Source organism: Calypte anna, chromosome 1, assembly GCF_003957555.1.
Source record: "Calypte anna isolate BGI_N300 chromosome 1, bCalAnn1_v1.p, whole genome shotgun sequence".
In the NCBI taxonomy this organism is placed as follows: domain Eukaryota; kingdom Metazoa; phylum Chordata; class Aves; order Apodiformes; family Trochilidae; genus Calypte; species Calypte anna.
The window spans coordinates 124,965,399-124,992,899 of record NC_044244.1 but is presented as its reverse complement, the minus strand read 5'-3'; the positions used below and the strand labels follow the sequence as shown (position 1 = coordinate 124,992,899).

Here is a 27,501-nt window from a genome sequence, read left to right as displayed (position 1 = left end):
AAGTAGTCAGAAAAGCAAGAGATCAGGTTAGGAGAGCAAAAGCACAGAGAGAATTGGATCTTGCAAGGCTGGGTAAGGACAACGGAAAAATTTCTGTAGGTATGTCAATGATAAGAGGAAGATAGGGAAAATGTGGACCCACTCCAGAAGGAAATGGGAAAACTGGTCACCCAAGATGGCTGAGATAGTTAATGACTACTCTGTCTTCACCAGCAAGGACTCTGGTCACAGCCTCCGTGTTACAGAAACCAAAGGGAGGGACTGGGAAAGGGAAGGGAAGATCCTTCCACTGTAGATGAAGAGCAGGTTCAAGACGACCTAAAGAACCTAAGGTGAACAAGTCCATGGGACCTGATGGGATTCACCCACGGCTCCTGAAAGAACTGGCAGATGAAGTTGTGAAGCCACTGTCCATCGTATTTGAAAAGTCATGGCAGTCTGTAGAAGTTCCTGCTGACTGGGAAAGGGGAATGTCACAGTTTAACTCTGGCTTGGCAATTAAACTGAATAATAGATGCTCTTTATTAATCCCCCTCCACTCTCTGATGAAGAAAGGAGAGAGAATAAGGGAGAGAGACTTCTGGATTGGAAACTAAACTACACAGCTTTAATGGAACAGTAATGATAAAAAGGAAAAATTACTAAATAGATACAAATATACAGGAAAATTGAGACCACGTTCCTCCCCTGTTTCCCCCGATAATTCTAATGCCACCACAGAGGCTGCAGGGCAGCCCTGGGAAAATCCAGGCTGGACTCCTGGGGTCAGCAGCAGTTGGGAGCTGGAGTCAGGAACACACAGATTCAGGATGGCATGGATCAGGAGCACAGGCAAAAGAATGGATGGAATCCTCCCAGGATGCTGAAGCAAACAGGGACAGGCGAAGGGGAAGAAGGAAGGGAAGGAAGAGGTTTGACCCTTGTGGTCCCTCAAATTTATACTGAATATGATGTGTATGGGATGGAATACTCTGTTTTGTCAATTTTGGTTATTTGTCTTGTCCACTTCCTTCCCAGGGGAAGGACTATACACTTGTCCTTATTGAACTTCATGAGGCTGATTTTTGCCCAGCTCTCCAGCCTGTCCAGATCTCACTGGATAGCAGCTCAGCATTCTGGTGTATCAGCCACCCCTCCCAGCTTCCTATCATCAGTGAACTTGCTGAGGGTACACTCCATCCCCTCATCCAGGTCTTTGATGAAGATATTGAACAAAACTGGACCCTGTACTGATCCCTGGGGAACACCACTGGCCACAGCAGGCTCTGTGCTGCTGATCACAACCTGCTAAACTCTATTGCTGAGCCACTTATCAGTCCACCTCACAGTCCGATCGTATGTTCCACATTTCTTGAGTTTTGTTATGAGGATGTTATGGGACACCACGTCAAAAGCTTTACTCAAGTCAAGGTATATGACATCCACTGCTCTCCCTTCATCTACCCATTTGTTCATGCCTTAGTAGAAGGATATCAAGTTATTCAAGCAAGATTTCTCCTTAATAAATTCATGTTGGCTACTCCTGATAACATTCTTTTCTTTCAAGTGGTAAGATGTGGCCTTTAGAATAAGCTTCTCCATCACCTTTGCAGGGATGAACATGAGGCTGACTGGTCTGTAGTTACATGGATCTTCTTTCTTGCCCTTCTTGAAGACTGGAGTGACATTAAAGCAGACATTCTTGTACTTCCAGGAGTTTGTCAGGGAAGAATTTGGGAGGCTGTGTCCATCAAAAGACTTCTGTTGGTGGGTTTTGAAGCCCAGGCATGGCTGAAAGGGACTGTGGTAGGGTCCTCTGACAGACCTCTCATCTCTCCAGCTCAGATACTGTGCACTTGGGAGCAGTGCCGAGCTCCCAAGCAGGCAGAAACATGTATTGGGCCAAAGCAGTGGTGGAGCCCAGCACCTGCAAGCCCATGCTTTCCAGCCCTGTGCTGAGAGTGATGGCTATGACTGAGGAGATTTTGGTGAGAAGTTTCCACATAGGGTATGAAGGTTGATAAATGTGGTGCTTGCCTCTCAAAGGCAGTCCTGCTATCTGTTGTGCAGTTTGGGTGGGGGATGGCAGTCCTTCATAGTCCAGCCTTTGTGGGCTGACTTCCTTGCAAGCTGTGAATGATTCATAGCATTTGGTAAAGCAGCCTCGCAGAAATCCTGTGGTTCCTGCTGTCTTGTAGGAGATTGTGCTGTGTGACATTGCCATAACCTTACACTGGGTCTTCCTTCCTCTAGCTGATGGCACCACTGTCATGTGGCAATAGCTGGCCAAATTCTAAAAGCTCAGAAATTTAGGGAAAGGAGCTTTGAAAGTCGTGCACTGGTGTTGCAGGGTGGGTGCTATTTCCCGGTGCACTGTGTTGAATATGGCCTCTGGTAGTAAAAGGTTCAATTCAGAAGAAACCTGGCCAAGGTGAAGCACAGGGTGGATGTGCCTGTTGCTTAGAGCAAGTGAATTAAAGCTGTTGCTGTGAGCTGTCTTGATCCCCTTGGCTCAGAGAACTGAAGTTCAGCCTCGGGTGAAAATACCAGAGGCTGTTAAGAGACATTATTTTGTACCTTAGCTTGCCATTGCATTAAATAATTCATTGAATCTGACCTTTCAGAGCAGTACATTGTAGCTAAAAGAATGAATATAAAATGGATATTAAAAGGAAAAGAATATCAAGTGGGAGTAAGGAGGCAATATAAACTTTATATATAACCGCAGAAGGTCTTCAGTACTGTCCGTTCCTGGAAGTGAAGCGTTCTGGTAAGTGAAAAAAGTCTGGGAAAAGCAGAAAAAATGAGCCAGAAGTTGTCCCTTTTATGCAAGATGGAAGAAGTTCAGCCTAGCTACATTATTGCTACACTATCAAGACAGCTTTATCTGCATGTGACCATCTGAACAAGGAAGAACTTGGATAGCACACACATCTCAGCTTGGTGGAAAAGGATAGTCCAACCCCAAGAAACTGCAGCTAGTAACATCGAGAGAGATGGAAGAGTGGGTACTGTGGTCATTCTCCATCATTTCAAGTCTTTAAATGAGAATCTTGTATCTGTTTGGAAAGATGTGCTATAGCTCAAGAAGATAAAGCCTTCACAAAGCATCTGTCAACTATGATTAACAGGGGAGCTTCAGTTGTGTGGGAAGTCAGATATAAGTTTTATGTTTTTAGACCTTTGAATGCATAGGAGTAACAATGATTTCATCTTCATAGTTGAATTCTGACTATGAGAGGTTCAAAAAGCCATGCTTGGCACCTGTGAGATTATCAGCACTTACTGGGAAGGTGTGATCTTTCCAGCAAGGTAGCAAAGCAAATAGCCCTATCTTACAGCAGCAACTTTCTTGGGTTCTTGCTCACTGTCACCTCTGACATTTTCTGTCTTCCTTCACTTACCATGCAGAGTATCTTTCAGAGGCTTGCCCATAACTGCATGTGTTCTCCTGCATTTCTGCCTCACCAAGTATCAATGCTATGCAGGGCATGACTTGATTTTTTTTTCTTTTCCTTTTTTTCCAAGGTGTGTGTTGTTTCACTGGAGCCAGTTTTTGAGTGGAAATGAACCACAGCATGATAAGCAGTTACTTTTCTGATAGGCTCTGCTTAGCATGCACAGTTTACAGTGTTTCCTTCAGCTTTGACTATTATTTTTTGTCTGCACTCAATGCTTGTTTTGGTGATTATAGCCCTTAGTGTCAGAAACAGTAGGAAAAATAGTAATTTGGTTGTTGAGAAGTATGGCATGAATGTCTTAATCTGACAGGATTTACTGACTAAGACTTAGTGTTCATTTTCCCAATAGTTTACTTACAGTAGGGATTAATTACTTCTAATGTCTTGATTAGAGAGAGATGACATTTTACCAAAGGGCAGCATAGAGTGGGTACTTTGAATAGCTACTTTACTGCACATTTTAAAAATGCATTGATATATTACACTTCATGTATTTCGTAGAAATTGTCTATTGAGTAAATAGGAAACTTCAAAAAACTATTCCAAAGTGTGCTTCTGTAAGTGTTTGGTAGATGCTTCTGAACAGTTAAATTGTCTCAAACAAAAAATATTGGGATTTTTAATTTCCTGCTGTCTTCAATGTACTCTCTTCATGACAGATTACCAATATCTCCATGAGAGTTTTTCCTTCAGCTGATGCTTCAGAATAATTATAGTGCTTTTGCATATATGGCATTAATAATGAAAGGAAAAACAAGCTCTTCTCAAGGCCATTCATTTAGATATCTGATGCGTGAAGAAGAATAATATGAATTTCCCATTAGGATACCAGTTGTTGCTCATAGTGCAGCACCAATGCACTGTTCTATTATTTCAAAGAAGATAGTATTATTAGAGACATGGATTTTTATACCTAGCTTAATTTATAAAGACAAACATCAGTGACTCTTTGGTCAAAAACACATTTGTTATGATAGCTGTTTAACAATATTGTTATAATTTTAAATAGAGTAACAAAATACAGCATTTTACAATAATTAAACATGATGCAGTGGTAGTGATTTTGCTGTTTCTCTCTACACTGCCAGTGCCAGATCTATCAAAACTCCTGCCCGTGAAATAGTCAAATGCAAATAAAGCACTGCTATAGCTTCATAGAGTAATTATTTTTATTTACCTGAGACAGATGATGGATTTGTTTTTGCAAGCACAGAGAATAGTGCCCATTTTGATTTTTGTTTAGAGACAGCTCTAGATATAACAAATATTCTGTATATTCAACCTATAAATGATGTGTCTATAACTATAAATGCTATAATTTATGCTTTCTAGAAATATTGCTCTTTTGCTTTCTGGGAAGAAACATGTGCTTCTTCAAGGTTTTGTTAAGGGAAGCATTTGACAAAGACCTGAGAAAAGTAACAAAAAAGGTGTTGCTTTGACACTTGTGCTTAGTTTTCTTGGAAACTCTGGAGTAGTGTTCATCCTCCAGCAAAAGAGGTCTGATCCAAAGCCTGCTAAATGTGGTGGAAATCTTTTGATGGATTTCAGGGGGATTTGGATCAGGCTGTTTATGTATTACTCCATGGATTACTTGTATTGGCTCTACTTATAGCCTGACAGTTTGTTTAAGATAGTGCTGTCAAGGGCACATTTTAAGAAAACATTTCTCTATTTGATCCAGGGTAAGTCAAGGAGTGGTTTTGTGATAGGTCATTACTGGTGGGTATCCATGCTAGCCACTGTAGGTACCTTCCCAACACTCTCCCTAATTACTCCCTTCACCTTCCCATCACTCTCCCTTCTCTAGAACTGCCAAGAGTTTCAGAAACCACAGGGTGAAAATTAGTTATTTCAAGTAGGCAGAAGGCATTTTTAGGGTAATGGCATATATTGCAAAACAAAACCATAAAGGCACGAGACACTGGAGGACTGAAGTGGTAATTTAAGTGTTAAGTTTTATTACTCTGTACAAATGATAATATGAGATAGTTGTAAATAAATGAAGCCTTATAGAGCTTTAAAAACGTTTTGTGTTTGTTCTGTGCCTCAGTAGGATAGGGTATGTGCTGGCTTGACTACTATGTCTTCACTGCATCACCCTCTGTTTGCACTGATTTCACATCAGCATCTCAGGCAGAGTGCAGAGGCAGTGAGGAGCTAAGAAGGGGCCTGTAACTTGCAATAACATCCTTCATCTTTGCTTTGCAACTGCAAGAGAAAAAAACCCCAAAACTGGATAGGTTTTATGTAGCTACTGAACAATTGCAGGCAGCTAAAAGTCCTTTCCTTGTATTTCTCATGAGTCGGAATTAAAACATTAGGTAAATTTGTTATGAGCCATGGTATTCCTGCCAATGGGTGAAAATCCCAGTCCTCTTTAAGTGCAAGAGCCCAGTCCAGTTGACTGCAGAAATCACAGAAAGTAATGAGCTCTGAAAAATCAAAATTAGAACATACATGGTTTTGCATAGCTGGCATCACATCATGGCTTTTAAGTCATGGTGAACTTTGATACACCATTATTTAATGCATGAGTTTTATCTCACTGAGATAAAGTTTCTGATATAAAATCAGTTCATCTTCTTTTTTCCTGAGGCTGTTTTACTATGAAATGAGGTTTCATGGGGGGGAGTAAAGGGAAGCCATGCCCAGCAGAGTTGTCTTTGACACATCTCTGCTACTTCTGTCTTGATCCCCTTCCTCACAAGTGGTACATATAAGTTAACCGAATACCTGATGTATTGTAAGAGCTGCTTTTATGTGCAACATCACTATCTTCTTTCCAGTAATAATAATAATGGAAAAGTTTTTTTAATCAAATTTCATTATTTTTAATGGTTTTGGTTTTATTTTCCCTAAGTCATTTGTTTTAATTTTCTAGTCCTCAGTACAGTCCTAGAGCTGGAAAAACAAAGCAGGATGAATCAGAAATGTTTCCCTGTTTCGTCTTCTGATCTATTAAAATAGAACTTAAGTTACTATAGCAAAATGGGAAGTTATAACACCCTTTTTTACAACATATATTATACTGTGTTTTTGAGTGAAATCATCTCCCTTCCTAAGCTAAACATTTTGTGCAGAGAAAGTTGATTAGATTCAGGTTTTTCAGTTACTTTCCATGTAACAGATATTTCAGTGGTGATTGCTGAATTTCAGAAGAACTTTGATGAGAAGCAAATGTCAACCAGAAATGTCAGTACTGTGTGTACTGGGTAACCACTCATGTGAGCATTATTATAAGCTTTTATGAAATGAATTAATCACTTGGAAGGGGAATACAGTAATTTAGGAACCACCAGACCAAATCAGATCCGAAGTCCATTTATTGCAGCATTTTGTATCTGATAGGACCAGCTCCAGTTGTTTCAGAGAAAGGCCAGAGGGACCACACAATGACTTGTTTACAGAACATGCTCTCTTGGGGAACATTTATTTTTGCCACCCTTTTAATTAGAAAAAAAAGATAAGCATTTTTTTTCCTCTCTTTCATTTTTCTAACTGAATACTCTCAGTAACTTCTGGTCTTATTTTTTTCTTTTTTTTTTTTTTTTTTTTAACTTTAAAAACCAGCATAGCAGAAACCTATAGGTTCTTTTTTTCCTTACTTCTGTCCAGTGTACCATAGACTACAACGTTATCACTTCATTGACTGTACATGCAATCATAGAACCCCTTAATGAATACATGTAATATGGATTTTTCAAGTGGAAATCATAGACCATTGTGTTCTGTTTTCTTTCACCTACTCCTCTGTAGTGTATACAAATGACAGCGTGTGTGGTTCTCACCCTTATTCTGCAAAGGGGAAGGACTCCCTTGTTCACAGAGCAGCATAATTTTCCAAATTACTTCTTAGTAGGTAAACTGGAGGCAGGTGGCATCTAAAGGACCTACCATATTTCCCAGCCCAGGGCAGAGGAAAGAAAGGTGGCATGTTGGAGAAGAGTTGTGTTTTCTGCCCTTAGTCCTCATGGTGAGTTTAGGGGGGAGGCAGGGGAGCCTGCCACTTCTTTCATCTTCCAGAGAGGGGGACAAAAGGAATGGGAGGTCTAAAGTCAGTATTATGTAGCTGTAGGGATCCATAAGCATCTCCAGTGGCTGGCTTTGTGTGACAAATGAGTATGGAGTCAATTTACCAAAACATGAGTTGTCTTTGGGATGCCTGGGATTTTTTTCCCAGAGGCAGTTGCTCTTCAGGCATCTGGTAGGACAGGAACACTGCCCCAACTTACAGCAAGGCAGCAGCAGCAGCACTGCAATTGAAGTACGATGTCACCACATTATTTTGCAAAACACTGAAGTACATCAATTTAAATTAGGTTAATGATATTGGCAACAGCAGCATGCAGAACAGCACTGCAAAAGTTAGACATTTGGTCTCACAGGATGAAGCAAACAGTTAGCAGAGTGTATTGCTTCTCATTGACTTTAAAAATGCTAATAGCACGTGGTTCAAAAGCTGACCTTATGGATTTTCAGGGGCAAAGATCCCCTTCATTTATGACCTTCCTGAAACTTCCCACCTGGGGACTCGATCTTCAGAAGAACCACAGGGAAGTTATGAACTTTGAATGTTTCTTGGGAAACTGTGGCTAGGGAGAGGGTAAAGGGAGGAAAGCAAACAAAATAAATCCTATCAAAGCTTTCTGATCTCCCTCCTCCACTTTTCTTTTTAATGATTATCTTTGAGAATCTGATTCTGTAAGATTACTTCTCTCCCCTGCTGCTTTTCCTTACATGATTTTGTGGATGTTGATCCTTTGTGGGCTAAGATCTCATGCCTCAAGATTACCTCTTAGCATGGAATGCAAAAAGTCAGGATAGGACAGAGTTAGATGATGAAAAATATTTTGAAAATTATATTTAACACAGGATTTTCAGGGTTCAAAAGGCATTTAATAGTTGGATCATTTTTCTGTAGAATCACAGATTAATAATTTTGAACTCTTTATGTTTTTATTCATCTCTTGACACTCATGACATGAAGAGTCATCAAAAGACACCTAACCAATTTGTTATCTAGGTAGGGTTACAGGTGCTAAAAATGTGTTTTCAGTGTACTGTGACCTGTCTGTTTAGATTTTGTTTTTGCTGTCCTTCACTTTTCACTGACAGATTCAACCTAAAGGCCAAAAATTATTCATGAACTGTAACTATTCTCACACATATGCAAAAGCCTGCTAACCTGTAGATGCAAAGAAACTGCCAGCCAATACTCATAATTTTAGCACTTTGCATGAGCAATAAGTGTAGTCTTAAAATAATGGTTTAATTTGCTTTTTTAAAATCACATTCACGGTCTAATTAGACTCCCGAGAACTCTCCAGGTTGTCCAGAAAAATTACTATGTGACTACACAATGAAGAATATTACGTCCATTGGAACATAGGAGATGTTACTGTGATTTCTGTCAGATTCAATTTTGACAAGTCTATTTTTAATCTTGCAGTTTGACATACAGCTTTTAAAGAACCCGTATCCTTTGCATACTAAATTCTCTGTTATGGTTCCTTTGAGAACTGAATTTTAATTACACGTCCTTGGAACAAGGAATTTATTCTTGCACAGATAGATCATTGTCAGTGTGTACAAATGAAGAAGATAAGACTTCTGAAGAATTTTTTTATGCTTATCTCACTTTTGTAGCTGAAGTGAGAGATATCTGTGGTGCCTAGTGACTTCATTAAATAGCTTTAAATGAAGGTCCTCAACATACTAATGATGAAGCAGAAGTATAAGCTGTTCAAGAGAAGAATATGTTCCCCCAAGAGACGAAAACTGCAAACCCCAACTGTTCTGTCTTGAAGTTATTTGGTAGAAGGCAAACCTTGATGTCGCATACTTTTTGGACTCATTGAAGTTGTTCTCTTTGCTTATGTGGAAGACATTTTTTATGCAGCATACTTGAGTTGGCTGAGACTACAAAAGCCAGCCCTGGAGTGTCCTAAGCCACTCTTTGGAGCTGAGGTGCCTACAACCCAGTGTGCAGCCCACAGAGCATCCTCCTGTTCTGTTCGTGCATTGGTCAGGGTGAGGTTGTTTTTCTGTGATGAAACTCTTCCCATGCCCGACTGAAAATTCCCCTCTATGAACTCCAGCTGTTTGAAAGCTAGGCCTTCAGCCCAAGCTACTCACCTGTATCATAGAATCATAGAATTATAGAATCGACTGGGTTGGAAGGGACCTCAGAGATCATCAAGTCCAACCCTTGATCCACTACTGTTGCAGTTATCAGACCATGGCACTGAGTGCCACATCCAGTCTCTTTTTAAATATCTCCAGGGACGAGAATCCACTACTTCCCTGGGCAGCCCATTCCAGTGCCTGACCACCCTTTCAGTAAAGAAATTCTTTCTAATATCCAACCTAAACTTCCCCCGGCACAGCTTAAGACCGTGTCCTCTTGTCTTGCTCTTGTAGCCATTCTTGTCCTCTTGTAGCCATTCTAAAGATGGCAGAAAGTATTTGCAGCTGCCCTTCTGTTTACAAGAAGTGTCTAGAGAAGTGCTCTCAGCTGTGGTACCTGATGCCATTAGACACCTCAAGGTGAATGTCCCCACTGAGGTGCTGTGAGGACGGGTGCCAAGGGTGTTTGGCTGTGCTGACTGGACCGAGCCTCGCAGCTGCAATCCAGCACCTCAGCCTGTTTGCAGTTCACGGGGCAGCATCTCTGTGCCCCCATCCCAGGGACCCTCTGGCTGAAGGTCCCTCCCAGTGAGCACAGCCTGGGCTGACAGTGCTGCCTTCCACCCCAAGGAGATGGTTACTGACGGGTCCATTCAGAGCTGCAGCCAAAGGCCTCAGCGGGGGGTGTTGCCTTCACCCCAGCATCACCATGGCTCCTCTTCAGAGAGCGCCTGTGCAGGGCACAGCTTTGCCTGCTCGAGGGTTTTATGTCAGATAATTGCTCCATACAGTGGTGTGACGGAGCAGAGGCTGTGACCTCTCCGGGGTGGATTCTGTGCCAGGCCATGGTATGTGCTCCCTGCCCAGCACCTTCGGCCTCCATCCCCACTGTGCAGGGCCAGGAGGACCAGCCATCTGCAGGGGGCTCAGCCATCTCCAGGGAAACAGAAGCACCCTGGCAAGCCACAGGGGGTGTGCATCTAGCTGAAAAAATACAAGTGTACTAGGTAAATGATTTAGAAAACACCTATGAAATAGTTAGCAAGTTGTATGAAGTCAGGCCTTCCTTTTTTCCCTATGCTGCTATCCATCTTCCCTCCTACCACCTTCTGACTGCAGCTTTATGGTGAGTTATGTATTCGCTTCCTCCACAAACAACTTCTCTCCTCCCCCTCATCCTTTTCCTAAAAAGCAGAGAAGCATTTTACTGTCCTTCTCTTCAGTCCTGGCTGTTACCCACAGCTTCACCAGAGCAGAAGAGGACAGTGATAAAACTGGTTAATTTTTAGGGTTGGTTTTTTTGGGTTTTTTTTTTGTTTGTTTCCTTTGTTTTGGGGTTTTTTGTGCTGCAGCACAGAGCGTGGCAGTGCTGCAGCATCGGTGGCTGGGACTGAGGCTGGCCTGAGCACAGCACGTGTGCCAATCATATCCCTGAGAGAACTTTAATCTGCCTGGTCTGGATCAGGAGGCACTGACTGGGCTCTGACAGTGTGGGCATTTTCTGGAATGGGGAATCAATGGTATCAAAGAGAGTAGCATTGTATTTTTCTGTTGTTGTACCCATCAAACCTAGACTAAAGCTCAAATTGGTGCATCCAAATTGCTCTGCAATTATATCTGTTTTCTGTGTGAACAGAAGAATGCAGCCATTTAGTATTTTATGCTTGGCTTGTGTCTGCTGGGTAATTTTCTTCTTCCTTTTTCAAATATTTCTTTCCCTCCCCCCCTTCACCCCCTATTTTTCAATATTTTTGCATTTATCAAGGAAGAAATTCTGATTAAATGTAATTTAAGTTTTATCTTAAGGGCCACATTTATGTATCATGTACAATTGCTGTGTAACTTGTCAGTGAAACTTTATTATTAGTGTTTCCTTGTCCCAAGCAAGGAAAATGTAAAATAAATTATTTAGTGCTGGTAAAGGGTAAAGGGTAAAAAAATTAAAGGGTGTGACAGCATAAATACATTACTAAGTTAGCCAGCATAAATATTTAGATGTATTAAATGAAAAGTAGCAATGTGATTTTGAAAGATTGGACAGAGCCTTAAGTAGAATAGATTTTCAGTCATATCTTACTGATTTTAGCACAATAGAGAAATAAATCCTTTGAAAAGGAGAGGAGGGATGAACCTTTGAATTTTAAACATTTTGAATATATGTTATATATTTGTGGTGAGACTTTAATAACTAATGCAATTTCAGAGGACTAAGTGGTTACTTGGCTGGCCACAATTCTGATTCAGTTTCTCCTTTTATCAGTCTACATTTTAAATATATTTCAATAAAGTGCGAGGATATAAATACAGCCAAATAGTTTACATGTCGGGGCTGCTACTGTCTGAATTACTGTGCCATGTGCATTGTAGCTTAAGAAGAGTGGCTTTTTTGGCTGCCTATCCAAATCATTATAAGATCACATTTGCCATCACTTACAGTGCTTCAGTGGCACATGGGTATGTCTTTGGCATCTGACCAACCAATTTTCTATTCCAGACTCAGTAAGCAAAAATCATTCTGCATTAGTCTCTGCAGCTCTGTATCCATCATCTAATCAAGGCACTGACTACTGAAACTTATCTCAATGGGGAACTGAATGAATCTTGTTTTGTTGGAACATTTTATTTCTTAAAACTATTTCTGTCAATCTTTATTTATTTTATTTATTTAAATCATAATAATTGGAATGTATTCCATATCAAAGTATAGAGATCTTCTCAGGTTGGATCAGACAGTCTGGTTCCAAAAAAGTAGATCAGACTTAAAAGCAAAACTGATACTGTTGAAGTCTTTGAAAGAAAAATATCATTTACTCTAAATAAATGTTTTTCTTAAGGAAAGATAATAAAACAAATACTATTGAACTGAGAATGGTATATAATATAGTACTTAAAAGTACAATATTCTTCAGGATTCAAGAGTGCTATCTTATTTCTGAATGAATCATCCTCTTCATTTCTTTTTTTCGTTTGGTTGGATTACTTAGAGCTAAGAGTAGAGGAGTCTGTAATGGACATCGAACACAAAGTAGCCCTGTGTCAATGTAACACATTATTAATAGAAAATCAGATAACTTTCTAAACCAATATGATCCTAAAGCATTTAACATTTACTCAGCAAAATTTATCTAATGTTCTGCTTTTTGAGAAGCAATAAGGAAAAGAAAAAAATTCATAGCTGCAGGAATGAAGGATGTATGTGAGCACCTGACCTTTCATTGCTACATACACAATGGCCTAACCTGTAAGTGAAAATGATGCCAAATGTGCCAAACAGACTGGGAATAGCAGCTGTAATGTTTTCTAGTACTTGAGTACAAATGAAAATGAAGCTCTGATCATAAAGGACTTTGCTTAATCTGTCACATAATATCCAAGATTTTCTCATTTTAGTGATTTTTACCTCCCTTTTTTAATATTTAGATTGCATAGATCTCTTGCAATCTTACTGGTACAGGCATTGGCCCTCTACTTTTTCTGGCATCTTCAGCTATCTTTTATATTACTTTCTAATTTTCAATTTGAAATGTGAATTTAGAATATGTGATTTCCTTGTTTCTCAGCAAGGAACAACAAGTTTATACCAGTGTTTATTTTAACTCATTGCCATAGTTATGTATTCCAAGTGTTTGTCATTAGATAATTAATTTTGTTGAATTACTTTTGCTATTGATCTCTTAACCACTATGCTATGTGGACTGACCAAACTTCACTGTGCAAAATGCTGCAGCAGCTTATACAGTAAATCTGCTCCAAAAATCAAAGTAGAGGGAGACTTTTGGGGGAGTAGAAGCACCAATGAAGCAATATGAGCATTGTTTTAATATCAGTATATCAACTGCCTAACTTTTGGCAAGACTTGGTGGACAAATAAGATCTTGGCTAGAGTAAGAGTTGTGTGGAAGACAGCAGCATCGCTTTGCCTACAGCCAGAAGATGCTGTGACCATCCCAAAAAGCTCACTTACCTTCACATCCTTTCATGTCATTGTGACCACAAGCCCCACTTTAGTTTTGTGATTTATGGTACCAGAGTTTCACCTTGATTGTTCAGTCACTAGTATAGTTTTAACCTGGCCAACTGAGTTACATTTCTTTCAAACTGTCCATTAGACATCTCATGAAGATTTTGTTTACTTATGTGCTAACTTTATGGCATGTGATGAAGGAAAGGGAATGCCTGATCCTGTATAAAATCTATTTTATTGAAGTTTCTGAGTGTGCTGGTACTGATTGGAACTGCTTAAACACTGCTCCAGAGCTGCAGTGAACATGGCCACAGATATATCAGTTCAGTAAAGAAAGCCTGATTTGTGTTGTTAAACCACCACCACAGCTGTTGATCTTTTGCTGCTGATTTTTGCTGAACTGTGTGACTATTCAAAGAATTGTTATTTCTCTTTCATTCTTTTTTCTGTTTTCATCTAAAGCATTCTGCTCTGCCACTTAAAATGAGAAGTACATTTTTTTATTAGATTGGAGCCTTCACTTTCCATGGGAAATGAGAGGTCTGCTGCAGCAAGGCTAGAGAAAAAATTAAGTAAAGAGATGATTGTTACTTTCTAAGGTTGTGTCAGCAAAAGCAGACATTAAAATAAACCATTATAAGAGGGAGGTTTTTTCCCTAAGTGAAAGTTTACCTTGTGTTTTTTTGAAAGAAAATAAAGAAAAAAAATCAGAACTGAACAAGGATTCTTTACGTGAATATTAGAGTTATATTTGTTCTGTGAAACATCCTTTTAACTTGCTGAATTGTGTTGTTAATCTCTCTTTTGCACTGACAAAAATGAATGGATTAATACTAATTTTCAGTATTTGGAAAGTTACATCATAATTTTCTTCAGTTCTTTAAACTTCATTGCTTTGTCTGTTTCCAGTATTAAAGTAAAAATTCAAGTGGCTCTATGATTGAATCAAGATATCTAAGCAACTGCTGGAAATTCAGTAGAGGACAAGAAAGCCTCTCTTAATCTAATCCATATAATGCAGAGGAACATGTGGGACATGTATAGAAAAACGCTCATGGTATTGTAGTTCTTTCCTTCCCTCTCCCAGGCAAATGAACTCTGAATACAGTTTGAACATCTAGATATACAAAAAAAAAAATTTAGGAAATTAGAATAATGTTGTAATTACATGTAGCATTTTTGAAATTCAATTTTTCAAACAAAAGTCACGATGGCCTTATTTTTTGAAGGCTGAGGTTAAGAAATTACAGCAATTGGAATAGATTTCATAATCATCACCAGGTCTCTGGTAGCTGAACCAGAGAACTGTTTGTTCCACTGTTTGAAAGCATGATCTTTGATACCAGCATTGGATTGGATTTTGTCGGATGCTTAGAATTTAGCAGCATGGGCATTTTGTTCTGTAACCTCAGTGCTTCAGTACAGTCCAAGTTTCCTGGAAGTCCTCAGTAGTATATTAGTGCAAAAGATAAGTGAACCCGAGTTAATTGCATGGCTTTGAGGTACCCGAGTAGTTCATGGAGTGGGCAGCTGTTGTGTGCTGACTGGGTTCTGCTCATGGGCAGCTGCAGAATGGGGAAATAGAATTGCATTCAGCTCACTTAGAAACCCTGTCTCAAAGTGCTCTCTCAGAATGCCTACAGAAATCCCATTTAAAAGTCATTGCAGTCTGATGGAAACAACGTAGCCTGACAAATAAAGATGAGAAATTTTTGTGAAAATGGAACTCCCCTTCCCAACTGCCCTCCCAGGGTGAGACCACCCTGTTTTGTAAACATTTTACTTTGATGTTATTGCTTGGTAGCTCCATAGCACCATTCCTAAAGACGCCTCATCAATAGACACTGTGGGGTTGGTTTGTATTGTGCTTTGTTCATTGGACTTTGAGAATTAACTTTGCCTCAGAGCTTCTGAGGCATTGGTAGTTAATGACGGGAAAACTAGCGCTAAAACATTGGCCTGGGTGAGTGACCTGAGAGACCAATATTATCCCACTTTATCTGTCTTTGATCCTTTAAAACCAATGTGCAGAAAGTCTAATTAGAAGAGGACAGCTGAGCAATTAATTAATAGAGAAAGTAAGAGAGTAAGTGCTATTTTTTTCTCCTTGGCAGTGTGGCATCTTCATGCAGCGTGAAGTAATTTATGCTGTGGCCATGTGGCAGCACCATGCTAACAGCCAGTCTGGGTGAAAGTCTCAGCCCATCAGATACACTTGCATGCCCACCTGGCACTCAGTTTTTAGACTGGCCAAACCCAAGAAAATACTGATTCCCTTAGACTAGACAGCTCCAGTGTTGGTACCTAATATGCCCTCTGCTCCTGAGATTTAACCCGAAGTTCCCTCAGGGACTGAGGGACACTGTTACGGATCTGTGTAAGTGGGAAAATGATTGCTTAAAGAAGGCAGTCCAGTCCATGTAAAGGACTGATATTTCTGCATATTGCTGATATGAAGTGTTGCATTCCAGAATTAATTGAAGGACAGGGTAATAAGAAGGAGCTGGTAAGACACGGTCTGGAAGAAGAATGCAGTTAGACAGCAGTGTTAACCCTGCTGTTGATATTTAAGTAGCCTTACCAGGGCACTCTTGTACAGCACACACGTGTATTTATTGTTCAACTAATGTTTTGGTAACTCAGTTACAAAGCCTTAAAATTGAAAATATAAGCAACTGGAAAACTTTGGGTATTTATGAAGAGGATTATTTTTGCTAGAGGTAAATACAGGTCTTCTGAAATTCAAGTACAGCTTCCTAGTGCTCACCTTGCCACAGTACTTACAAAGGGAAAAACGGAGTGAATTTGGTACATGTGAAAGCTTGACAGATGGACAGCCTTAGAGAACAGGAGGCTTTTTTATTCTCAAAGCCTTTACTGCAGAGGAATCTGAAATGGCATCTCCTGCATGAAAGCCCTCTAGTGTGCCACAGCCCTGATCTGAAGGGACCACTTCTGTTGGAGGAAGCGAGCATAATTCAGCCTGCAGACACGCTCACTTCTTGGCCCCTTACGGAGGCTGCCAACAAGGGTTCCAATTAGTGCCAGCTGCAGACTGTGACAATTTTAAAGATTGACTTTCACACCATGCCAGACCTTTAAAAGAAAGAAGAACATTTATATAAAACACAATTTGCTTTGACAGTAATTTTCTGTATGCTATTATTGAAGTTATTTATGTTCATATGAGACTATCTTTTCTCTCTGCTGTGTTTCTGCTGCTGTTTGATCCTGCAGTGCAGTAATAATCCCATGCTTATATCTTTTATACTTTATGTGGCAGTGGTCATTTCAAGCATCCATTACTTGCACAGTTTTTAGGGCTCAGACTCAAAAAGGATCCTGTAAAATTCCTAGATTTTTGTGCAGATTGCTTCTACTGCTGCAAGTCCTCACATATTTAATGTCAGAGTTAAATTTTAAGAACTTAAAAGCAGCAGGGTTATTCAAGTTAAACTCTAGTGTTCAGGAGCTCACAAGTTGAAGTTGTTTGGATGTCAAAAGTATTTCACTTTTGATAGTGACAGTGAGTGACAGTGAGTCTTAGAACAGGTAATACCATTAACGGCAGTGGCAGAAGCAGCCACCAGTTCTCCAAACATGAGTGTGATCCTTCTGCCTTCTGATACCAGAGATTCCAATGTGCCCTTCCTATCTCCAAAAACAAGAAGTGAAGGCCGTGGTCTTTGTGTCCTATGCCCTGTCATCCCTGGAAAAAACATCATCTAACCTGATTCTCCCACTAATACTAGGTTGGTCATCATGTGTCTGTGCCCAAAGCAAGACCTTGGCCCCATGTCCTACCTTCTATATCTATATATCATACAATGTTACCCTTCCTCCTCAGACTGGGACCCCACACCTCCTCTTTGCGGTAGCATTCCTTATTTCATGAGCCCATCACTATACTTCTTGCCTGCCACACTCCCACAGCTGTCTTTTGGGATAGAGTTAAGGCATAGCATAGCATACCCTGCCTTGCCTGTGGAGTATGAAACATCTATCACTGGCTGAATCTTCAGAGTTACTTCCTGGAGGTCAGTGCAGCCAAATGAACAGGCAGAGAATGAAATACCACTGACACATTTCAAAGAGTTCTTGTGCAGTTGTTATATTGGGAAGCTCTTGAGAACAATCTAATTTTCTGTACTCCCCTAAAAACTGTCTGCAAAGTATCCCCTGCCCTGGCTTGGAGAGGTCAAATTCTTCACCTGCTGCTAAAACACCATTCATCTGTGGGTAGATGTAATCAGAAGAGATCTGCCCACAAGCAGCATGGCTTCCAGCCTGGTTTAATCTATTATACTTCTCAGTAGATACTGAGTCATGGAAACATTGCCTGTAGTTTGTGTGCTGCAGTATAATCTCTGGAAACAGAGGGGCAAGAGCCCCACATGCCATGGCCCTTGCTGACAAAGTTCTCTGGTGCAGAGGAGCTTGGCTGCACGGGCTTTTAGCTTTTGTGTTCACGTTTGCCCAGTGCTGCTTCTCCTGTGACAAAAATAGCCTCAGGTTAAGGCATATTCTTTGTAAAGCCTCTCTCCCTGTCTTGTTTCATGGGTGAATTTTTGGTAGCTTGCCAAGGTTCCCCGAGCACACTCCGGTGGGTTGGCATCATTGAAGGACCTGGAGGCACACGGTGTGGGGTTTTTTGAGAGCAGCAGAGGATGAGGCAACACTGGGATATGATGGGTCTATTCTGTCCCACTGAGGTCCCTCCAGAAGATTCCTGGAAACAAATCTGGGAGGATACCTGGGGAAAACTCTTATTTTCCACAGCAACTGTCGTTTATAATAAAAATCTGCAGAAGTGAAATTTGGAGCTTTCCTAGGTGAAGATAACTACTGTAGAACAGGTTTTATGTAAAATTGCATATATACAGCTCAAATCAAAATTATCCTTTTGGAGTAATTTGAAATGTACTATAATAGAGTGGCTTTGTAAACTCTTTGTCTGTTATTACTGCCTTCATCTTCTACATAATGAAAGACATTCAAATGCTGAATGATTTTTCTCTAGCCTGGGTGCTAGAACTTGAAGATGAGTTCCATTTTTCTTTGAAAAGGGCATTTGAGGTAGCCTGTTACGTTTTGTAGTTAGTTTTTGACCCATTGATTTCCATTTCCTTACTTCAAAAATGCAGTATGAAGCATACTGCAAATAATGGCATCACACTCCATAGCTGTGAAATTCAGACCTTTCTCATCAATAGTTAAACCCAAAGTGAAACAGAGGATCCTGAAATATCAAGAAACAAAGAATTTCAAAGCAAGAATTTCAGAATGAAAGTGTGAGTGAAACAGAGATAAAATATGGTTAAGAGAAAGTTTTTTTTTAAAATTCAATTCCCCATAGCTGATATTGTTTCTTACATATCAATTTCTAATTTGTTCATCTTTACTGGGAGAAAAGCCTAGTGCTCCTCTAGTATGCAAAATTGCTAAAAGCTTTTACATTAGCATAACCAATAATTTCCATTCTCAGCTCTTACAAGTACAAATAATATATATAATGTTCCCTTTATTCGTATGCCATATTTGCTCTAGGATGTATACAAAGAACAGAGCCACTTATTCCATGTGGCTTCGATACTGGGTGTACCCCACATCCCTCATCTGCTCTCACATTCTTTCCTCTCTTCCAGGTAGAGGGAAGCAGGAGACTGATTCCTAGCTGCAAGTTCACATATAAAGTCAGTGGCTGGCACTGTAGCTGAATCTTATTGCTTCGTGTAGTCTGAGATGCATGGTACTCAGTAATACAACTTTAACCTTTATAATGCATGGTAATTTGATTTGCAAACCCTCTGTATTCTTCCCTTGTTACAGCCTGAAGTATGGAATAGGGAGAATCGAAAAATATAATCACCACACGGGGCACAGGGAAGGAAAGAGAAATGGATCACTGAAATTCCCCCTGTAGTTTTCTGATTTTAGCTTTGTTCTCACTCTTTGATTCCAATGTCAGGAAATTAAAGTGGTATGATGATATTTTATTACGGTGTTGGTGTTAGTTGGTCAGGTGGGAAAGCACCCAGAAAGGCTGCAGCTGTTGTCCAAGCATGGAGTTGCAGGTGTTTGGTCTTGAGTGACACTAAAAGAGTATGTAGGCTTAAAAGAGACATAATTAAGTCATGGTTAAGTGTGTATGAAAAGTAAGAAAATATCTGTAAAATAAAATACTTTATTTTTTTAATTATCTATGTAGGTATTTATTTTGCTTTAGTTACATTCTTAAAATGCTGCCCCAAAATGAAAAGTATGACCTTCTGATTTAAAAAAAATACTTGTTAGTCTAGGATGAATCTTGCCAAGACTGGCACCTGGACAGGCTTAATAATAATGAAGAGCTTAAAAACACTTTCAGGAGAAGGTGATATTCTTTTTCAAAGATAACTCTCTAAGGTAGCTGGACCACAGGAGGCAGGGATATTGATCATTTCATTTTGCATGAAAACATAAACTAGTGGGTTGAAGGTAAGTTAAGAGGTTGATCAGGCATGGAATTGTTATCCCAGTGCTGCAGTTTATCCAGAGAGCATATTTTTACAGATAGCAGAGATGTGACTGGGAGATTCTTGAAATAAATCAAATGTCTTATAAAGCATTTTCAGATTCCAAAAAATGTGGTAGGTAAAAAAGAAAAAAAAAAGTACAGGGAATCCTACTGTTAGCCAAACCAGAATGTAGGTTCCCTTTTTCTTTTTTTTTTTTTCTTCTTTATCTATAAGTTATAAATGTAGAAAACAAGGTATACTTGTGGAGATTTCCAAAACTGTAGCCTACAGACCTTAAATTGAACTATAAATAAAATCTGTTTCATGATTGAATAAATAATTTCTGGAGTTTAACTTTTGAACATGATTTACTGAAATGAAAAATTGTGGGAAATTCCTCAAATTAGTTATATTTTTATATAAAGTGGATAAAATTATGCTGTTTTGTGACAGCATATTTAATTTTCATCACACATAGCTCCTAATTTTATTTTTTTTTTAACTTTCTAACCTAAATTTGATTTCTGTTGTTTCAGATGCAGATAATCCCTCTTTTTTAAAAGTCTGCCTATATACTTTTAGTGTAATGGTACAAATATGTACTAAGAGGAGTGAAAATTAAAGCTTAAAAAAATTTTTTTAGGGTATATTTGGTCAGACCTTGCCCAAAGACTGGTGGCTTTGACAGAAGTAGAATTTTACTATCCCAGTTGTCCTTCAGAGATGTGTTGGCTTCAGCAAGTACAGCCTGACTTTCCTGACCAGTTTTCTGACCGTGCCTTCAGTGTCTCCTCTATTTTCTTTGTTTTTTGGTTTTTAAATTGTGTATCAGTGGTGTGATGTATGCATATATAGGTGCCTATAGTGTGACGCCATGTAAGATCAATACAGTATGATTTATTCCACCTAGTTCTGCTAAACAGATCAGGAATGCTGAATCACTTGCACTTCAGTTAGCCAGGTAATAAATCACATTAATTAACAATTAGTTGTTTTTGAAAGCACTAAAACCAGCAGAAAATCAGCTCAATCTGAACAGAATGGCAACTGACCTATTCTGCCCTCAGCAGCCATTTGATCAGCAATGTAATACAAGAGGGCTTGACTCTGACTGGCTTCTCTTCCTTCTTCTTCCACTTTACCCTTATTTTTCTCCAGATATTCACCGCTGCCCAGCTACCTGTTAATGGTCAAAATATACATTTGTGATTTTTCTAGACCACTTACTTATCTAATAATATTTTATTTTTATCCTGTAAATCAGTTGGGGTTTTTTAGGGCAGCTTATATGTTTGCTGTTTACACTACTTTCATCCTAAAGCAAGGGTGTTTAATTTTAAAGAAAAACCTTTCTTTACCACTATCTTCTGAAAATAAAAAGAAATCTAACAAGTATATTCACCAAATATTCATCTTTTTCCACCCATTTAAAAATGTGATCTAGAGAAGAAATGGGGGCTAAATTAGGTCTTCAATTTTATTTTGAAAACATGCTGTCTCTAGAAAAATTTGGCATTAAGTGTACAAGAGCTATATGGCATAAAAAGTGACTTGCCTTTTTAAAGCAGCTGAAAGAAAGTCATAGTCTGCAGATCTTGAACTGTTAGGATTAATCAAATGTTACCCCATTCTTGCTGGAGCAAACCATTATTGCAGCATGCAGGTCTCTGACGAAGCAAATATTAAGTAGTATAAACTGTAAAGGTAAGTCAATTTGGTTTCTTATATCAGAAAAAAAATATTTTTAAATATCTATTGTTATTTTGGCATAGTAGTAATCTCTGTAATTCTCTGCTATGCAATAGACATTTTGCCAGATTACTAACGTTTTCTCCATTAAAAGACAATTTTTTTTATCTCTAGTGAATAAAAGTATGAAACTTTTCTTGATTTTACTTTTCTTTTCTCTTCATAGAAGCTGCAAAGAATCAATCCTCCTTACTGTTGTTCAACCTTACCCTGTAAGTATTCTCAGTGTTTTCTGAATTAGTTTCCTAGCAACACTGCAGCTTTTTTTTCTGCCTAAATTTTGTCTGTGCCTCTACCATATCTGTGCAATGAAAAGAAATAAAAAAGATAAGGGCTGTGTCTCTTAAAGGTGATGTTCAAGACTGCAATACTGCATCATGCACTCAGAGACTGCATCAGCAAGTTGACTTATAGCAGTATATTTAAACTCACACCCAGAAGCTAAGTAGAGCAGGATACTGACTTCTGTTTCAGTCTCTGGTCTGTTGCAGTTCCTGGTTTTTTCTCAATTCTGCCTGAGTCCCACAGAGTTATGCTGCCATTATCAAACCAGCTGTGCCTTGTGCAAGGGAGGGCTCTATGTGCATCTCCAGCATGTGAAGGTGAGGGGAAGAGAACAGGCAGAAAGGCAATGTCATGAGGCTGGCTTAAAGACACTGAGAGAGTCATAGAATCATGGAATCATAGAATGGTGTGTGATGGAAAGGACTTTGGAGATCATCTAGTTCCAACTCCCCCTGCATGGGCAGAGAAACCTTTCACTAGACCACCTTTCACAAAGCCCCACCCAGCCTGACCTTGAATAGAGGGAGCATCCACAACTTCTCCGGGCAACCAGTGTCTCACCACCCTCAAAATAATTTCTTCCTAATGTTCTAAATATTTAGAAACTTCATATGATGAGAAACTGCATCTCACCTTGTAGCTGGCTGGTACAACTTGCCTTTGCACTCCTCTCATGTTGTGTAAGAGTGGGTTCATGACCTGTCAGTTCAAACCCATCTCCCATGAAAGAGGAGAGGAGCCAAGCCAGAGGCCAAAGCACATCTCTCTTCCCATACATCCACTCAGAGCTGTACAAACCCTGCAGGCTGCAGAAGCATGGATCAGGAGTGATTTCAGATTCAGCAGGTCCATTCAGCTCCTTGTTGGCTAGCCTGTTGCACAACAGTTTTGATTACCAAGGGATAATTGTATCCTTTTCACTCAAGATGAGAGAAGATGAGATGAGAAGGATTTAAAACAAAGATGTGAAAAGCAGTTTATCTGATTAAGGTGCCAAAATGCACCTCTTGCAAATGCTACTTGGTCAGTACTGAGTGTCTGTGCACTACTCCTTAGCCTTTTCAGCTAGCTTACAAGTGGCTATGTCATTGTTCTGGTCCCGTAGCCTTCTTTAGAAGCCACTCTGCACATTACCTAAATCATGGGGGGAAAGCATGCATTCCACAGCAAAACCAGGCAGGGGCTGTGATGTTGTAGTAGGAGCACTAGCAGGAAGATGAGCTGGGATCTGGTTTACATCAGCCAACTTAAATGAAAATGCAGGCATGGTCTGAATAAATGAAGAAACTTCACTGCCTTAAAAGCCTGCTGGATTACAGCCAGTGGTTTTGATCACAGTGAATATATTTAGTATGTGAGAAAAAAATCCTCACTCACTTGCCTTTTTTTTTATATAGATTGCCTTATTTTATCTGTTAACAGGCTTCATCCTTTTCTTTAAATGTCAGGTGAAGAACGAACGTGTGCTTTAGTGGGGATTTGTGTAGCCCTTAAAAGTGAACAGTATAAAAGTGTAGTACTGCAGGACTGTGAGGTGTTGGGGGCTGTTATCTCTGTGTTGCTGGTATGAGAGCAAGCCTGTATATACTGAATGTAAAGGAAGCCAAAACCCAAATAGGCGGGGAGCTCCATGTTCAGTGGGGGGCCTTACAGCTTAGGACTGGTCCTCCTCAAGCCTGTGACCTGGAGAAGAAGGAAATTCAAGACCTGCTATCTTCCTAGGTCTTTGGATCCAAGGTTTGATATCTGACAAGGCAGAAGATGCTCCTTTTATTAAATAGCACCAAAAGCTAATCAATAACTGATCTACTGCTAAATGTCACTGAGCTAGGAATGGCTCTGAATCATTTTGCTGTCCTGCCAGCCATTTAAGCTGATGTGCCCACCTTTTACATTATTTGTGTTGCCCCACTCTGGCATGTCTGTCATAACTCAGCAGGCAAAGTACACGTGTTGTTGAGGGTGATAGACATTTTATCTCATGTGGGCATGAAGTTTGTGTCCCCAAGAATGCCCGCAAAGCAACCCGAAGATGAAATTGATGTCTGCATATTGATGTTATAATGCTTGAACTGACCCATTTTTATCCCAAACTCAGGATGCTTCAGTGGCATGAGCCTCAGCTGCAGGACTTGTGCACCCTGCAGATCTCTGGTTTGTGCCCCTACCTATCCATACCAGGGTCTTGTTGTTCGTAGCATCCTTCCCTTGTCACTTTCAAGCCCAAGTTTTCCTGCATTGTAAATAAAGGTGTGTGTAGGGATGGGGAGCAGGTGGGATGCTGCCAGCTAAATTTGAGTCCTAAAGCAGAGTAAGCAGGATCCCTCAGTTTATGTAAACTGTGGCCAGTGAAGTCTCCCGAGAGTGCTTGAGTCACCTTAAACGTCAAACCCATGCTGACCCTCATCTTGCCGTAACATTATGTTCAGGAGTGCCTCAGCCTGTTAGGTGACATCCCTCTAAGCTCTGCCACCCTGGGTGTTGCTTCACTCCTGCTGTGTCTGCTCTTCAGGGCAGGGCATTCCCTGGAGAATATATTTTGTCCTACAGTTTGGAAACCATATTTATATCTTCAAAAGTTATGATGCATGTGTGTTTTCCTCTTTTCTTTAATTTTGCCTCCTCCATTTTTCCTTTTATTATTTTGCCAATAAAACTGGAAAGATGAAGTAGAAACCACACAAAGGAAAAGTAAGAGTTTTTAAATAAAGACTGAACTTCTTCCCCATTCTTGGCAGAAATAAATCTTTACAAGCATTTCATTGATCTTTCTTCTTGATGGTGAACCTTTTTCTTTCTATTATTGCATGAAGCGTATCTGCCAAGATGGATTACAAGAGTGCTTGTTTCTCAATTGTTTTTATTTGCACTATTTAGAGTGTGTTTTGTTTTCATGCTTTCAAGTCCTTTATGACTGCAGGTGAAAATTGATGTAATATAGATTTTTAGTACTCTCTAGTTCCCTCAGTAGTTCTGAAAGCTTTTGTGGATAATTTTTGCTTAACTGCATTCAATTTTGTTTAATGCTTAAACTCATTAAAATTTCATTTTAATTATGACCAAACCAAAACATTAAGCTATCTTTTTTCTTTTGATCCTCAAATCTCTGCTACATTCACATCACCACTGCTCCGAAGGAGGCTACTGAAGGGCTGAAGCAGTTGAAGCTGTTCAAATTTTTGATTTCTGGAAGTATGGCATTTGATTATAATTTCTGACCATTTTATTCTGTAAATGGACTATCATTCTGTTTGCCTTAAGTTTTAAGCATTACTCAAATCAAATAACTTGCCTGTTTTAATATCTGTTCAGATTTTATGTGGAGAGATCATTTGATAGGTTGCTTTCATGATTAATCTCTTAAGCTCCTGGGATGTAGTCCAGGCCCAACTGAGATCTATGGCAGTTTCGATGTGCATAAGTTCTGCAACAGAAAAAAGATAAGATCTTTTTCTATTTTGAAAGAGATCCTTCTTGTTATAACACAGTTAGATGTCTGAGACCCACCATTTGCAGAAAAACTATAATAAATAACACTTATTTATGGATTGTACTGATTGTGGCAACAATCTTACTGAGACTCACATGGTATTTTTCATGCTGCTTTGCCTTCTGGAGTCGTGTAATAGAAGCAACTACCATATCTAGACTTGTGCTTGTAAAGAAATATATAAAAAAGAAGCAGGTTTGTCAAAAAGACTTTAAAATCCAATATGAAAAAAGACTACCAACATTTAGATTTAGAAATCATTTGGAAGTCAGACGTGAACATTTTGAACAAGATGATTTTTGACTGGTTGAAGTTGTGAAGTTGGTGTAGAAATGATGGACTTTTTCCTTTGAATATGTGTATTTTCTCCAGTCATCCTGAGAACCTTTCTCCACCACATAACTTCCACGTCATCTTCTAGGTATGATTAGTTCCATGCATGTCTTTAATCCTACAGAGGAGCCATAGTGTGGTTAATGACAAACTTGCCATCAGTGCATTGCCTCATGAAAATTCTGGCTGGTCCATGGCCACTGTCCAACCACTCTTTGCTGTTTGAAGCAGCCTCCTCTCAGATCACTGCTGTGCATCCTTCTTTCTTCCACTTATATGTGGTGCAAGTCCCAGTGGGCACTGCTGCTCCTGACCTTTCTTTCTTGAAGTCTCTTCTTAGGGTATATGGATTTTTTCTGGAGTGTAGTTCCACAAAACACGTAATCTTCTCAGCAGTGACATCTGTAAGAAAATTCAGCCAGCAAAGTAGAAAAGAGGCCCTGTACCCTTCACCTTGTCTGCTATTTTCTCCTTGTAGTTCTTCCCCACTTCAGTTGCCATTAGGTCTATTTTCCCTCTTCATTAGGCCTTGCTCCAATCTCAGTTGCATTATAACTCATATAATCCTTCATTTGTTCTTTTTAACCTGGGTTTTTGTGGTGTGAAGGTTTCTTTCATTTCTAAAGGTCCTCATCCTTGCAGAGCTGTAGGGCTGAAAGCAGTGCAGCGTAGTTGAATTTTTGAAAGTTTGTATTTCTCTGTGCTGTATTTCTCAGTACTGTATGAGAAGTAATCATGAATGTGAAGGAGCAACCCATGAATGTAAAGGACTGTACTTTGGAGAGCCAGAATCCCAAAAGGCCAGTGAAGGGGATTTTATGGATGACTTCCACATTTAAGAAAGAGTGATCAATAGTCCAGGCCCATCTAGTCAAGAGGTAAACTGCAATGTCTGTGTGCTTCACAAAGTCTGAAGCTAACCTGTGGTTTCATACACAGTTTTTCTTCACACACAGTTTTTGGCACAGTCACAGTAAGCTGGACTGTCATTTTCTGTAGATGGAATGGACTGGATTTTCTCAATGCCTGCATTAAAGTAAGGTTTGCCTGTTCCCCACAAGAATACAGGGAATACAAGAATACCTTACAGATGCATCTTACACATGTATAGGACTAATCATCAGACTGTGATTACCATCTCAAAATAGTAAAATATAGATCAAGCAAATAGTAAAATATGATTGTCTATGATAGATCACCAACTTTTAGGAGAGAACCTCAACCTCACCACTATTTCAGCAATTAAATTTGTGTCAAGATTTTAACAAAGAAGTGCTCCTGATGATGATCTGTCAGCGTCCTGTGGTTATAACAAATTACTACATAGTAATACTTACCCATATTATTGCCTCCATACCCCTACAAGCTCTTCTACAATTCTCTTTTAAGCCAGTGTAGTTATTTCAGCCTTTCTCACAGCTATAAATGGCAGTATTTAGTTTGCCTTTGGGCATTATGTTCTGTTCCACTTAATAAATTTAATTCTTCCTCTTATTCATGTTTTATTTGCTTGCTAAATTTTGTCTCACATAACTGCCTTTAGGAATGGACCAAAAAGTCAACACATTTTTGTGGTCATCCAATTTAGCCTTATTTTCTGGCAAACATAATATT

At 39.5% G+C, this 27,501-nt stretch overlaps 1 protein-coding gene across 1 annotated transcript in view; it reads left to right on the top strand.

Annotated features, from left to right (window-relative positions):
* Nucleotides 1–27,501, top strand: part of FRMPD4 (FERM and PDZ domain containing 4) — a 110,386-nt gene that overhangs the window by 58,794 nt on the left and 24,091 nt on the right. Inside the window, exon 4 of the mRNA XM_030452815.1 lies at nt 21,946–21,991. Coding sequence (XP_030308675.1) covers nt 21,946–21,991 — 46 coding nt within the window. The remainder of the gene's footprint in view (nt 1–21,945; nt 21,992–27,501) is intronic.